The sequence below is a fragment of the Acartia tonsa genome, chromosome 13, assembly GCF_053477335.1.
Source record: "Acartia tonsa isolate MP-2025a chromosome 13, ASM5347733v1, whole genome shotgun sequence".
Classification (NCBI taxonomy): Eukaryota; Metazoa; Arthropoda; class Copepoda; order Calanoida; family Acartiidae; genus Acartia; species Acartia tonsa.
Genome location: NC_137272.1, coordinates 9,143,431 through 9,158,722, shown reverse-complemented (window position 1 = coordinate 9,158,722; position 15,292 = coordinate 9,143,431). Strand labels below are relative to the sequence as shown.

The 15,292-nt window shown below is 36.2% G+C and overlaps 1 protein-coding gene across 1 annotated transcript; it reads right to left on the bottom strand.

Annotated features, from left to right (window-relative positions):
• Positions 1-7,140: 7,140 nt before the first annotated feature.
• LOC145335506 (uncharacterized) lies at positions 7,141-8,875 on the bottom strand. Its single transcript, XM_080181287.1, has 3 exons — positions 8,676-8,875; positions 8,137-8,221; positions 7,141-7,645 (listed from the first exon to the last, which is right to left on the bottom strand). The coding sequence occupies exons 1-3, from the start codon at positions 8,763-8,765 to the stop codon at positions 7,257-7,259; spliced, it is 564 nt and encodes a 187-aa protein (XP_080037413.1). The 5' UTR covers positions 8,766-8,875; the 3' UTR covers positions 7,141-7,256.
• Between the last annotated feature and the right edge of the window lie 6,417 nt (positions 8,876-15,292).

The window sequence follows — 15,292 nt, the reverse complement described above, 5'->3', positions numbered from 1 at the left end:
TATTAAGGGGCGATGGAGAGGCTATGTAGGGGCTATGTTATATAAATTAAGGTAAGGAGCTATTAAGGGGCGATGGAGAGGCTATGTAGGGGCTATGTTATATAAATTAAGGTAAGGGGCAATGGAGAGGCTATGTAGGGGCTATGTTATATAAATTAAGGTAATGGGCTTTTAAGGGGCGATGGAGAGGCTATGTAGGGGCTATGTTATATAAATTAAGGTAAGGGGCTATTAAGGGGCGATGGAGAGGCTATGTAGGGGCTATGTTATATAAATTAAGGTAAGGGGCAATGGAGAGGCTATGTAGGGGCTATGTTATATTGATTAAGGTAATGGGCTTTTAAGGGGCGATGGAGAGGCTATGTAGGGGCTATGTTATATAAATTAAGGTAAGGGACTATTAAGGGGCGATGGAGAGGCTATGTAGGAGCTTTGTTATATAAATAAAGGTAAGGGGCTATTAGGGGCGATGGAGAGGCTATGTAGGGGCTTTGTTATATAAATTAAGGTAAGGGGCTATTAAGGGGCGATGGAGAGGCTATGTAGGGGCTATGTTATATAAATTAAGGTAAGGAGCTATTAAGGGGCGATGGAGAGGCTATGTAGGGGCTTTTTTTATATAAATTAAGGTAAGGGGCTATTAAGGGGCGATGGAGAGGCTATGTAGGGCTATGTTATATAAATTAAGGTAAGGGGCTATTAAGGGGCGATGGAGAGGCTATGTAGAGGCTATGTTATATAAATTAAGGTAAGGAGCTATTAAGGGGCGATGGAGAGGCTATGTAGGGGCTTTTTTTATATAAATAAGGGTAAGGGGCTATTAAGGGGCGATGGGGCGATGGAGGAGCGATGTAGGAGCGATGTAGGGGCCATCAAGTTGCAATGTAATATAAATTTGGAGAAGGAGCGATGAAGGGGCGATGGAGGAGCGATGTAGGAGCGATGTAGGAGCGATGTAGGGGCCATCAAGTTGCAATGTAATATAAATTTGGAGAAGGAGCGATGAAGGGGCGATGTAGGAGCGATGAAGGAGCGTTGTAGGAGCGATGTAGGGGCCATCACAGTACAATTTAATATAAATTTGGAGAAGGAGCGATGAAGGGGCGATGTAGGAGCGATGAAGGAGCGATGTAGCAGCGATGTAGGGGCCATCAAGTTGCAATGTAATATAAATTTGTAGAAGGAGCATGAAGGGGCGATGTAGGAGCGATGTAGGGGCGATGTAGGAGCGATGTAGGGGCCATCACAGTACAATTTAATATAAATTTGGAGAAGGAGCGATGAAGGGGCGATGTAGGAGCGATGAAGGAGCGATGTAGGGGCCATCAAGTTGCAATGTAATATAAATTTGTAGAAGGAGCGATGAAGGGGCGATGTAGGAGCGATGTAGGGGCGATGTAGGAGCGATGTAGGGGCCATCACAGTACAATTTAATATAAATTTGGAGAAGGAGCGATGAAGGGGCGATGTAGGAGCGATGAAGGAGCGATGTAGCAGCGATGTAGGGGCCATCAAGTTGCAATGTAATATAAATTTGTAGAAGGAGCGATGTAGGAGCGATGAAGGAGCGATGTAGCAGCAATGTAGGGGCCATCAAGTTGCAATGTAATATAAATTTGGAGAAGGAGCGATGAAGGGGCGATGTAGGAGCGATGAAGGAGCGATGTAGGAGCGATGTAGGGGCCATCACAGTACAATGTAATAAATTTGAAGAAGGAGCGATGAAGGGGCGATGTAGGAGCGATGTAGGAGCGATGGAGGGGCGATGTAGGAGCGATGTAGGGGCCATCAAAGTACAATGTAATATAAATTTGAAGAAGGAGCGATGAAGGGGCGATGTAGGAGCGATGGAGGGGCTATGTAGGGGCCATCAAAGTACAATGTAATATAAATTTGGAGAAGGAGCGATGGAGGAGCGATGAAGGGGCGATGTAGGAGCGATGTAGGGGCCATCAAGGGACTAAGATATATATAATAGTGAAGGGGCCATGAAGAGGCGATATTTAATTAAATAGCCCCTTGGGATAAGAGGACATATCATCTCCTCTTTAGAAGGGGCGATAAAGGAGCGATAAAGGATCATTTAATCGCCTCTTAGGGCAAGGGGCTATTAAATCGCTCCTTTCAAGGAGTCATAACATCGCCTCTTGTTATATGGGGCTATTAAATCGCCCCTTTCAAGGAGCCAATACATCGCCCCTTGTCATAAGAGGCGATCAATTAAAATCATCGCCCCATATGGAGCGATGTCATGGAAAGGACTATACCCGGATGTACTACTAGAGGATTTTTTAGTATTTTGGTATGATAAAATGCTTTGTTTTAGTCAAAAAAATATTTTTGCTCTTTACCTGGATGACCCGGCCAGGTTTGCTGGCATCCTGTGCCCGCCAGGATGGAGATATTCAAAAAATTCAAACTCCCAGTTATGTGTCATACCCATACTTAAAAAGTCAAGCAGTTTGGGCTCTTTATCTTTCACACACAGAAAATGAGATAGAAAAAACCGGATGGGGGGGCGTTCAACGCCCCCCCCCCCCGACCGTTAAGGGTTAATATTGATTTATAATACAATTGCAGCAACATGTAAAAATAATACTAATGTAATAAAATGTTATTATAAGCTTCTTTATTTGCAAAGAACTGGGTCCTTTTGTCATCTCCCTTCGTATCTTGTGTGTGATCTGTCACTATTGACCAATTTTTTGAAGGCTCTAGCTTGATATGATGGTACCTCACTCACTTACCTTGTTTTGCCAGTTTGGAAGGGTGTTATTGGCTGTAAGGACTGTTCTTGTATGTTTTAGTATGATCCTGTACAGTAATAATGGTTGTTTAAAAGCTCCAGCTTGAAATATACCTGTTTTCACTCATTCTGTTTTGCCAGGTTTGGTGCAAGGATGATAATGACAGTACAATAAATTTTCTTGTTTTAGTGTAATCCTTTTCTTCAAGTATGACGAGTTCCCAAAGTTGTGGAGCTAAAAATAGGAAAACATTATTTTAAAACTTTTGGGACTAGTGTAATAAACACCCTCCTGTCCCATCCCTACCTGACATAATTGTTGTTACATCTACGAACACAACAAGCCATTAGAACGATGGAAAATTTAAATACAGGATATACCACAAATACACTAAAAAAAATTTATAAATTTTTAATTCAGTTTGTTTAATGAAATTCTAAATAGAAACAATAATGGTACATTAGGCTGTTATGTCACTGATAATTAGAATACCAGAGTCGTAGAATAAAAAAGTTGATTGTCTGATGGGTATTACTATTAATTGTAATCCATCATTCTAAAGTTTTCAAACATACGCCTCTTTTTTGAATAATTAATATCATTAATTTTGTATGTTCATTTTATAAGTGTATTGGTTTTTTAAATTATTTAGCATTATTAAGAACGTTTCAATAGCAGCACAGCTTTAAATTTAATTTAATTTTCTCATGCGTGTTACTTTACATCTCCAAAACGGCTATTTTAAAAAATCCATAGTTTATTCAAAGCAAGAAACTGCGTATAGTGTGCAGTAAAAATGACGTCATACAATACAGGTGATCAATGATAGGTTAGTATACATTGTAAGTGACCAATGGTAACTTGTATACTTTGGTCCTTTGTATTGTATGACGTCATTTTTTTCTTAAAGCAAATATATAATTTTTTCATCAAGTTTCAGAGTAGCTTTTCAATGTTGAGTTCTTTTTATGAAATAAATTATTAATGAAGGAAAATTAACCTCAATCAAAGGATGGCTGTGCTTCTAAAATTAATGTTCCCATTAATTGGAAAAGAAAACCATAAAATCGATTTGCAATACAGGTAAATGTGTTTTACCATGTCTAAATGTTTGTCCGTTTGTCTCTTTGTCTGTTTGTCCCACTGAAACCGCAGAACCGACTTAAAGTTCTATTTTGCAGTGTAGCTTTTCATATGTCCTGGGAAGGTTTTTAGCTATTTTCGGGGGAGGTATTACCACCCTCCCAAGAGAAATCACCAATTATGAAATAAATTATTGGGAAAAAGTGTCTAAAAAATCAGCCATGCGATGTCATTATCATCTCATTTTAGGGGTTTTCTTTACTCCATCTCCTCTCATCTCCTTCATTGTTATGACATCACATGCCCGATTTTTGAGACACTTTGTCCAACTACAAAAAATCGTCTCCTAGCGGATAATTTTGGTAACAAAGTAAAACCAAAAAAACACAACTAAAAAAATTTCTGAAAACAAAGATAGAGTTATTCAATGGTTTAGTTAAATTATGTTTTATGCAATATAAAAGTAGCAGGATGTATGTATGTAAGCCAATCTGTCTGTCTGTGTACTGAAGGATCTCGTTAACCGCTGGACCTGTTAAGCTTCTCATCCTCGGAAGGTTTATATCTATTTTGGGAGAGGGTACCTCCAACCCCTATAAGAGATAACGATGCCTCTTGGGACGTATCCGCAAGTATACTTAAAAGTAAATCAGTATGTTAGCTAAGATATCGCAAACAGCTGGACTGATCATTTAACAGTATGCAGGGTAGTCCATGAAAGGTTTATGACAATCCTTATAAGTGGGATACGACTCCTCCCCCGCCCCCTAATCCCAATTTTTATAAAGTGGGGGGGAGGGGAATAGAATTATTAGTACCTTTATTGGGAGGGGTTTATGGGCAATGCCACCGATAACATAAATAATTGATGTGCGGGACTAATTATTTGTCTATCTACTATACAAAGTTCACGTTGATACTTTAATTTACATTAATATTTAATTCCTACTTGAATTAATCATATTGCTTTATCAGGGATCTTAGAGGATAAGACGATGGAAAAAAACTGATGATAAACAAAATTACTCCTTTTGTATTTAATTTTTTTAGTTGAAAAGTTTGGACCCTGGAAGTTAGAACCAGCCATTAAGATTTAATGAAAGTACCTAAAGTTTGTAACTCAACAAAAAGTATTTATAAAACTTTAGGTACCAGCTTAAATTACAAATTAAATGTCTCCTCCCTCCTTGTGTTGTTTATTGTAACTAGCGGCTTCGCCCCTAGTCTCTAGGGGCTTTGCCCCAAGAGATAATTAAAATGAATAAAATACTACTGGTGCTTGGTCTAATGTGTTCCCAAGAAAGAAAAAAAATTGGAGGGGGGTGGAATTTTCATTTTTTTGGGACCACCACAGGACCAATAGGTTGTATACCCTGAATAGTAGAATCCGATCGGTTCAGTGGTTACCAAGAGCTTAAGGGACGGACGGACGGACGGACAGACAGACAGACGAACGGACAGACAGACAGACAGACTTATTCTACTTTGTATTATAGATAATGTAGAAAAGTAGCATTAACAAGGATTAGAACTCATCTACTCCCAAGTGGCACGCAGATGCGCTAAGTAACGTCGTGTTACGCTGCAGTCGTTAATTAGCAGAACATTGATAACAAAATGATAATAAACTAATTGGTCACATTCAATATATTTTATATTGCAAGAATTTAAAAAAAAAATTAGGGATTTAAACTATTTTCTGAAAAGATAACACATTTCTCAATTCTCGCTCACTATACACTGAAAACGTAGTTTATAGAATTTTTCGTTTAGTCATGTTACAATTGTCCTATCGATTTCATACTTTGCATGACGATTCTGAAAATAGTTAGGTACGACTTAAAAAAACGAATGTCTGTACGTCCATTTAAAACATGTTGATTTTTAACATTTTTGACGACAATTTTTTAATATAATATAATTATCTTATTCATCTGATTTTTTTACACTGATTCGTATTACAATAAGGTACAATGTTATATGCGACGCATCTCTATAATTAAGTCCTAAAAATATAAGTATGTCATTATCAGTTTCTTTCATTTAAGCAGTTTTAAAACAACTTGACCTACAAATTTGATTAGATATTTTACTTTTATATTCTGCTTATTCAGTTCTGACACTCTACAATTGTTAATGTTCTTTTGCCTTCCGTTTCAAAGCTTCGCTTTAATAGATGTTGTCATACTAGTTCTTGTTTAGGTCATATATGTAGTTATTTCTTTTAGGTGGATACAAAAAAACTGCATTGGACTTTTATGAAGATTCCTTGCAAAGCAGAACCATACTATTAGCAAGATATTTTGGTACAACATGTATTTTGTTAACAGTTACTAATAAATAGTTGTAAAATTATATAAATAATTCAAACTATTAAAAAGTTTGTATACAGCCATTAGCTAGAATTATACCAATAATAGATTTGCACAAAAAAATTCACCAAATAAATCAAGTTTTTGTTCCAATTTAAAACTTTCTAATTGAACAACTAAAATCATTAACAAAGACGCTTACGTCCAATAGTAGCGAAGCTGACAAGGATTTTCAGTAAATGGTCACCATAAACTCTGTAATTGGAATTTAGAAATAGACATGCGATCTTTTTTTAACTGCACTGGTAATAGATTGCTATAATTAAGAAGTCATTGAGTTTAAGGTCTGTAGAAAAAAATGAGAGAAGGTGGGCTTATCCCTACACCCTCCCTCAATCGAATAGGGTTTTAGTCTTCCTTCAAAACAGTTTTTTTTTTATGTAGCCAAATGAAAAGTTTTCAAGAAAGGCAAAAAGAAAACTTCAAATTCTAAAATACTGAACATCATATAATCACCGTCAAAAATCAAAATGATTATAAATATAGTAAAACTTTTAAGCGCTCGAGAAAAATGGGAAACCATCACTCCACTTCAAATAAAAACATATTGAAATATTAAGTAACAAAAATTAGGAGTGCATTTGGAGTATTTTTGTCACTTAATAATCCTAGTTTTAACACTGGCGGCTAAGCCTCTAGAGGCCTCTTTGAGCACATAAATTCTTTTCAATCTATGTTAAAATCAGCTTGTTGCCAAAAATATGTTTTTTTTGCGCTAGATGGTGTTAGTTGCGTTTTTTGGGTTTTAGCTGTTTACCAAAAATATTTATTACTTTTTTTTTATTTTTGGCAATTTCTCTTGGGAGGGTGGTGGTACCCTCCATCTTTCGGTACAAACAGACAGACATCCTGTTACTTTTTTATAACAACGAGGATTTTTCTTTGTGATATTTATATCAAGTAAATGAAAATATGAAAAAAAGGAAGATAACATAAAATAGAAAAGTTGAATTTTTATTAAATAAAGTGAAAAAGAAACGAATTGAATAAGATTACAAAAAGATAGGTTAGGCAATATTTTGGTGTCACATATCATCATATATGAACAGATCTCTTAACGTCCAGCTGTTGTTGGGGCAACTGTAGGTGCAACAGTGGGGGCAACTGTGGGAGCAGCAGTTGTTACAGGAGCAGCTGTGGTTGCAGGTGCAGCAGTTGTTGCAGGTGCAGCAGTTGTTGCAGGAACAGCTGTAGTTGCTGGGGCAGCTGTAGTTGGGGCAACAGTGGGAGCTACAGTAGGTGCAGCAGTGGTTACAGGAGCAGCAGTTGTTGTTGTGGTCATGCTTGCCAACAGTTGTTGAAGAAGTTGAGCAGCAAGAAGGCTCCCCAAGCTTCCAGCAGCAAATCCTCCTGCACCAGCAGCAATGGCTGGCAATGGGCCAAGGCTGTTTCCACCTCCATACTTGCCTCCATGCTTTCCTCCATGCTTTCCTCCATGCTTACCTGAAATATTTCAAACTTCACTAGATTGTAAGAGATAATAATCTAAACAGCAGGATGAATGATATTCAAGGTTGTCAGAGCTAGCCTAAAACTAAATCCTTCTATGATTCTTATCTTGTATACCTTCTGTAAAATAGCCCAGGTTTACAAACATATGCTTTAATTTTCTTTTTTTATTAGATTTTGTACACTTGAAATTATATCAAAATCCAGATCTCTAGCCATTTATGATGATGCTTGCTCTAATAAATTGGTAAAGAGATAGCTATAAATTTAGTTATATAAGATAGAAAGGTAGTAAGATAGTTAGACTTCTAGATATATTGAAAACTTGTAAGTTAGCTAGATATGTGATAAATCCATGATGTTTCTTATTACCTAAACACATAGATAGTAAGAGATTTGGATATCTTTAAATTAAAATTCAGCAAAGTAACTTAATAGGTTACATATATATTTGTTTGTTAGCTAGATATTCAGATAGATAATACCTCCATGTTTGCCACCATACTTTCCCTTCTTGCCTCCATAACCACCTCTTCTGTTCAGATCAATCAACTCCTCTAGGTTGGCAGCCTAGTAAAATAAGATAACTTTAAATGTTTGATGCTGAAATTGGAAAAATCAAACAAAATCATCATTAATAAAATGAAACTTGAGGTCTTAGGAAAACTAGAATTGTCAAGTAACTCAAATAGCCTTAAAATATCATTTAGAATTTTTTTCTTCAAAAAAATGTTCATAATCCTAGTTTCCAAATTCCTTCAAGTGCTAAAAAGTTTAATTTTGAAATCTGGGTGTGAATTTTTCTACGAAGTAATATTATTCATATACTTGCACATGTAATTTGTAAGTAAACTTTATAAAAAGTAAAATAAAAATTTTTGGAGAGAAAAAAATTATTTTGGAGCAATCTTATTTTTTGTGCAAATTAATTCTGTTTTAATGTAATTAAAATACTTATTTTACTTATTACTCATTATTAATTTAGCTTGACAATATTATCAAATTAATGAAAATCTGAAATTACCTGAAAGTTGTCAACACTGAGACCTTGGACAGCTCCCAAGTTCTCAGCTGCCACACAGAACAGAAGGATAGCTGCAAGAGACTTGTACATCTTGTTGATTCTAAGGCTTGAGCAAGACACAATTTACCAAAATAATTGCTTACCTTATATACTTTGAATGTCCCAAGAAGATTTGTAAAAAAAAATATATTATGATTTATCTGCATGAAGTTTTAACTTGAGGTCATAGATCTTAAGGGGTGAGACATTCGACAACAAAAATGTGAACATTCCCAATGATAATAATCAAAATAAAGCCTACTGTAGCAGGGGCGTCCAAGCTTTTTATTTTGTGGGGGGTAAAAATTTTTGAAGGGGGGGTAATTCGTTTTTGGGGGGGGTAAAATGGCGCGCGAAGCGCGTCGCAAATTTCCCCCCCCCCCCAAAATTTTTACCCCGGGGGTAAAATTTGCTTGGGGGGGTAATTACCCCCCCTAAAATCTGTTGGCAGGGGTAAATTTAGTTTACCCTCCCCAAAATTTACCCCCGGGGTAAAATTTTTGGGGGGGGTAATTTAAATTCTATTAAATATATAGTATTAAAAATGCGCGCGAAGCGCACAAAATTTTTTTTTATTAGAGATTTTTTATTTTGGGGGGGGTATTTACCCCCCCAAAATTGTTTGGGGGGTAAATACCCCCTCCTTAATGGTTGGGGGTAAATTTTAAATGGGGGGGGTAAAATGAAAAAAAATTTGGGGGTGCCTACGGCACCCCCAAAATCGTTTGGGGGGGGGGGGTAATCGCCCCATTACCCCCCCCCCTTGGACGACTATGTACTGTAGGTTAATATTTTGGGTTGAAAAGTTTGAACATTGTAACCCAGTTCTCTAGTAATGGAAGTACCAAAGTTTTTAAGCTAATAAATGAGAGAGCATGTTTATAAAACTTTGAATACCAGTGTAATTTATAGTCCAATGTCCCCTCCCTCCCTCATTTTAGGTGATCCTATAGTCCCAGATATAAATTTAAGTAAGTCGACCATTCACTTTTATATTTTTTCAAGGAGCAATTTCTCTTGGGAGGTTGGTGGTACTCTCAAACAATAGTAGCTATAAGCCTAACCATGACTTTTAAAATTTTCACTGTAAAGGAGAAGCATATCGTTCAAGCTGTTAGAGAGATCCTTTGGTACAGACATAAAGACGTCTTTTTACTTGTTTATGAGACTTAAATTGATATTGATTTCGTCGTTAAAGTCAGGCAAATTAGCCCCTATAATTAATCATTTCTTCAGGGATCTGAAGGGAAAAGATAATAAACAATAAATGTATTTACATACCTGTTAATGCTAATAAAATTTTTAAAAAGTGCCCAAAGGTATTGATCCAAAAAATAAGGATAGCTTAGTAATTAATTGTCCAATGTCCGCTCCCTGATGTTTTTGTCATCCTTAACCAAATTTGATAAATGATCTATAGTTGATATAAAATATTAAATTTTAAGTAATTCAATAGGTATAAAACTTCTTACTATTCATTAAAATTGTAAAATACTATATAAAAAGCAACAAGATGTCTGTTTGTCTATCGGAGTTGTCTCAACCATGACACTTTGGTTGAGCTTGACTTCCGAATTAGCGGGAAGTTCACGAGATCAGTTGGCGAACATACAAACCCCCAATACCAGGAACCATCAAGTTTCAACAGCAGGTTTGAATATAGATTTATTGATGAAATTATTTCAAAGACCTGAAATTACAATATCAATTAGTTCATAATTCCAGTTATTTATAACCACGTAATCTTATTTGCTTTTTAAAAATCATTTTTCTCTACGGTAAAAATCTTTGGAAACTTTGGCTTTAAAGGAAAATTATTTGGTTTAATAAATCATTGTTAAATGCAACAATAAGGCACATAAAAATTACTAAAACATATATTAATCATAATTAAGTTTCATGCTTAGCTGGCTAAAGCCTTTTTAAAACTACATATAATCGTCCTATACACCATTCTTCCTAATAAAATTAACAAATTCTACCTGAAGTTCCTATGGTTTCAAATCCCTGGTATACTAGGGTCGTTCACACACTATGAGACCAATGATAGGCCCAATTTTGTTCTCCGAAATCTTCACACACTCATGTCTCATTCAAAAGTGAAAAACGTGGGCGCATATAAACAATCCATGCTGCGTCACTTTATGAAGGGAAAGTCAAAAAAGACGACATTTGCGCTTAATTCTAGAATAATGATAAGGAATTAATTTCGTACTTGATAAACACAAAGCTTCCTCGAAAAGAGGTTAAGACACACCCCCCGTTTGAAAGTCAAATTAACTTCCTTAACGAGATTCAAGGTTTTTTTCGCGCTGAGCATTAGCAACATTTCTCACTAAACTCAACTCACCATAATCACATGAGAATGGCAACATCCCGAAAACGTGACAATTTTGCTCCTAACTAAATGAAACCCCGTGAATGCATACACAATATTATACTCCTCACTAGGACTCATAATACCTCACATTTTAGGATAGAAGGATGGGGATTGGTTTGTACCATACAACATTCCATGCACATGACAATCACAAGATCACATACACAAATCCTAAAATGGATAATCCTATTAATCATGATGTTGTAAATATAACAACTTATACTAAATAATAATCATTTCATAATCAATAGGTAATAAATCATTATTAATAAATCAATAAGTACCTACGAAATCAGGTCGAAATGTAAACAATAATGGTAAAATAAAACGAAATAAATCTTAGACAAGAAAATTAAGATTTATAGGTACTTAAAACTAAATTTGTTAAGCATCAAAAAGAGTAGTAAGAAAAAATTTTTCAAAATCCTTGGGCAGAAAGTTTTTCAAACCTAATGAATAAGAACTGTAATATCTTAATCAACAATAAAACTTTTTAATACTTAAAGAATAGCAAAATAATAATATCTTCGTTAGAATTTTCATTGAAATTATGAAAAAAAATACCAATTTTTCTTTGTAAAAAAATATGAGACTTTAAATATGAATTTTCAATCATTCCTTGATCTGAATAAAAATGTTTTACTTGATTGAAATTCATATATAATTTTAAAAAAAATCTGCTAAAAAAAATACTTGATTTTTTCTTAGAATAAATATCGAATCACGCAACCTCGACACATTTATTCCTTTTTGTTAAACTTTTCAGGTAAGTTTTAAAATGAATTGTACTTTTGAAAAGAATTTAAACTCAATAAAATTAAATTTGAGTATATGAAATAGAATAAAATTTAATCGCATTTCATTTGATTCTTATTTTAGGCATAAAAATAGGCATATGAAAAATGTGGCTATTTTACTAAAAAAAATCTCAATTTCCACAAAATAAGAATCAATTATTAATCATAATTTTTAATAACCGCTTTTATTTTAATATCTGCGATAAAAATGAAGGAAAGGTTAATTTAAAATATGCATAGTTTATCTTAAATTAATTCTGTGATATTCATATAAATAATAATCAATATTTTAATAATATCATACATCGTGTTCATTATTATAAATGCTTATCTCATAGAAATAGAGTTTACATTTTTAAACATGAACGAAAATATACGTACCTAGGAAATAATTGCTATAAAATACTTCTCAAGGTTTAAAATTGCCCTGTCCGAAATCGCTAGGTACATATATTACTACGAATCTCTGCTCTCGGAATGAAGAAAAATCTTTACGCGTGGATTATTAGGAATCCTTGCCTCCGGAGTGAAAGAAAAAACTTTATTTGCTTACAAATTAAAACAAATACCTTGATTTTTTGCGATAATCTTTTTAAAATAATAATAAGAAATATTTTTAACATTATCATAATAATTTTACATGTTGTGTTCTTTACTTTAATGCATTATCTCATATGAGAATCTGAGAAATAACATTTTTTAAGCAAACGTGAACCATGAAAAAAAATACTTTTCGAGGTATTTTAAATTCTGCAAAATCATTTGGTAGTTAACACACGAACTTTTGCTTTTCAAAATCATACTTAAAGAAACAAAATCTTTTAAAATCTGCTTTCAAAGTCTAAACAGTTTTGTAGAATTTTTGTGCTCAAATATGAACAATAAAATCAGTTGAATAATGAATACTTATTCTTTGCAGAACCTTTTTAGGTTCCCTTCACAAGCTTAATATATAACTTGTAATATTTTTTCTTTAAAGATCATTTTCACATAAATAGTTTATGTTGTAGATTAGATATGTGTGGGTTGGTAGACTTTCAATAACTTTCTGGCGGCAACACCCGCCATATTGCAGGCCCTTTACCCTGTGTCGGGCGGCCAGCTTGGCAGCAGCCAGGTCGATTCTTGATTCATGACAGCACCAGGGCAAGTAATAAAAGTGTGACTGTCATAAAACTTAGAATCATCTACCGGCTTTTGTCCGGCCGGAACCGAAACTCCCGTCGGCTCTTGTCCGGCCAGAACCGAATTTCTTATTGGCTCTTGCCCAGCTGGAACCGAAACTCCCGTCGGCTCTTGTCCAGCTGGAACCAAAACTCTGATCGGCTCCTGTCCAGCCGGAACCGAAACTCCCGTCGGCTCTTGTCCGGCTGGAACCGAATCATTCAGCGGCTCAATACCCGCCGTAACAATATTCTCAACGGCTACAGTATCGTTACCAATATCATCAGGAATAACTGCAGCAAAACTAACATCATTATCAGAACCGGCTGCAACACAACCAATTTCAGCATCATCATTGTGAACGGCTACAGCCTCACCTGCCGTAGCAATGTCATCAACAGCTACGGCAGTATCTTTAACATCAGATTTGACTGCAACACAAACAACAGCGTCAACTGCAGAAATAACAGGTTTCTCAATAACAGCATCACAAGCAGAACCAACAGGTTCATCATTAACAGCTACGGTAGACCCAACCGGTTCATTATCAACAGCTACGGCAGTACCAACCGGCTCATTATCAACAGCTACAGTAGTACCAACCGGCTCATTATCAACAGCTACGGCAGTACCAACCGGTTCATTATCAACAGCTACGGCAGTACCAACCTGCTCATTATCAATAACTACGGCAGTACCAACCGGTTCATTATCAACAGCTACGGCAGTACCAACCGGCTCATTATCAACAGCTACGGCAGACCCAACCGGTTCATTATCAACAGCTACGGCAGTACCAACCGGCTCATTATCAACAGCTACGGTAGTACCAACCGGCTCATTATCAACAGCTACGGCAGTACCAACCGCAGATTTCTGCTGACCAGCTCCATAGTCAGCACTTGTACAGATAAAACCACTACCAAAAATGGTTCGCCACAACATAGACTGGCCCACTTTCTGGTAGGTTGATGGAAACACGTCAGGATGTGTATTTCCAATGATGATATCTAAGCCTCCACTAATATATGTAAATCTTTCTGGCGGCATCTTAAATATTTCGGCGGCGGTTTCCGGATGGACCGAGCGCATCTCGTTGCCACCTCCGAGGTTAGGCATAACAGCTGCCTCAAATTCTCTCAAGTTACCATCCCTGTCCTTCAGATAGAACACCACATTGCGGCAGGATGATTCACTACCGTCAGCAACAGAAATGTTTGTATATCTGCCGGTAGATTTCAGCTTCAACTTGCTGGACAACTTCTCAGACACAAGTGATAGATTTGCACCAGAATCAAACCTGACGGCGGCATGGCAGGCGCCGCCGCCAGGTGCTACAACTGGAACTATTTGCAGCAGGAAGGTACATGTGCTAGGCGCAGAACTTGATTTGTAGACTGTATTCACACTAGCACTAGCCTCATGCAACATACGACTATGATAACTGTCGTAATAATTGGTGCCACAGACACCAAGCTTATCCGAGTTAGATGAACGACGTTCCATCTCTCTAAGCCTTCGGTACATATCACGTACTTCTTGGCGCAACTCCATGGAAATTTTAAGCACTCCCATGTCCATCCTCACCTTCTCAACGACATCGAGGTTCCTGGCGACAGTGCTCGACCTCACGTCGTCTGAATCATTGTCAAGCCAGTGCAGAATTTTCGTACACTGTTCCAACGACGCATAAACTTTATCTGCAACAGTTTTCTGTTCACTAGCTTCATCCAAATCACGCTTGAACTTGCGCATCTCACTAGTCTCCACGGCAGATTTTAGACTTTTTATTAGGTCAGATTGGTCCTTGACCTCACTAAAAATGTCACGAATTGATTTTAAATTCACATTTTCACATGAACTAAAACTTTGGCAGGCTTTTAGATTTTCATAAAACACTTTTATCTGTTCGTCAAACACCTCTAGCCTTTCATTGCCAATAGCGATAGCTCGCTCAATTTTCTGCTTTTTAGTGAGCACCATATTGATTCACTAGGTAATTATTTCACAGAAAAATTGTCAATGTTTTTTGCATCAATACACTATATGCTATTGATTTATTGAAGAATGCTAACGCCTATTCTTCAGATTCTTTGAAGAATGCTAATGCCTATTCTTCAGAACCATTTGAAGTTGCTTGTGCAGCTCCTTCAACCATCAGGTTATTTGAAATTTGCTAATGCCTAAACTTCAACCTTCACTTCTTTGAAATTCGCTTGTGCAGCTCCTTCAAACTC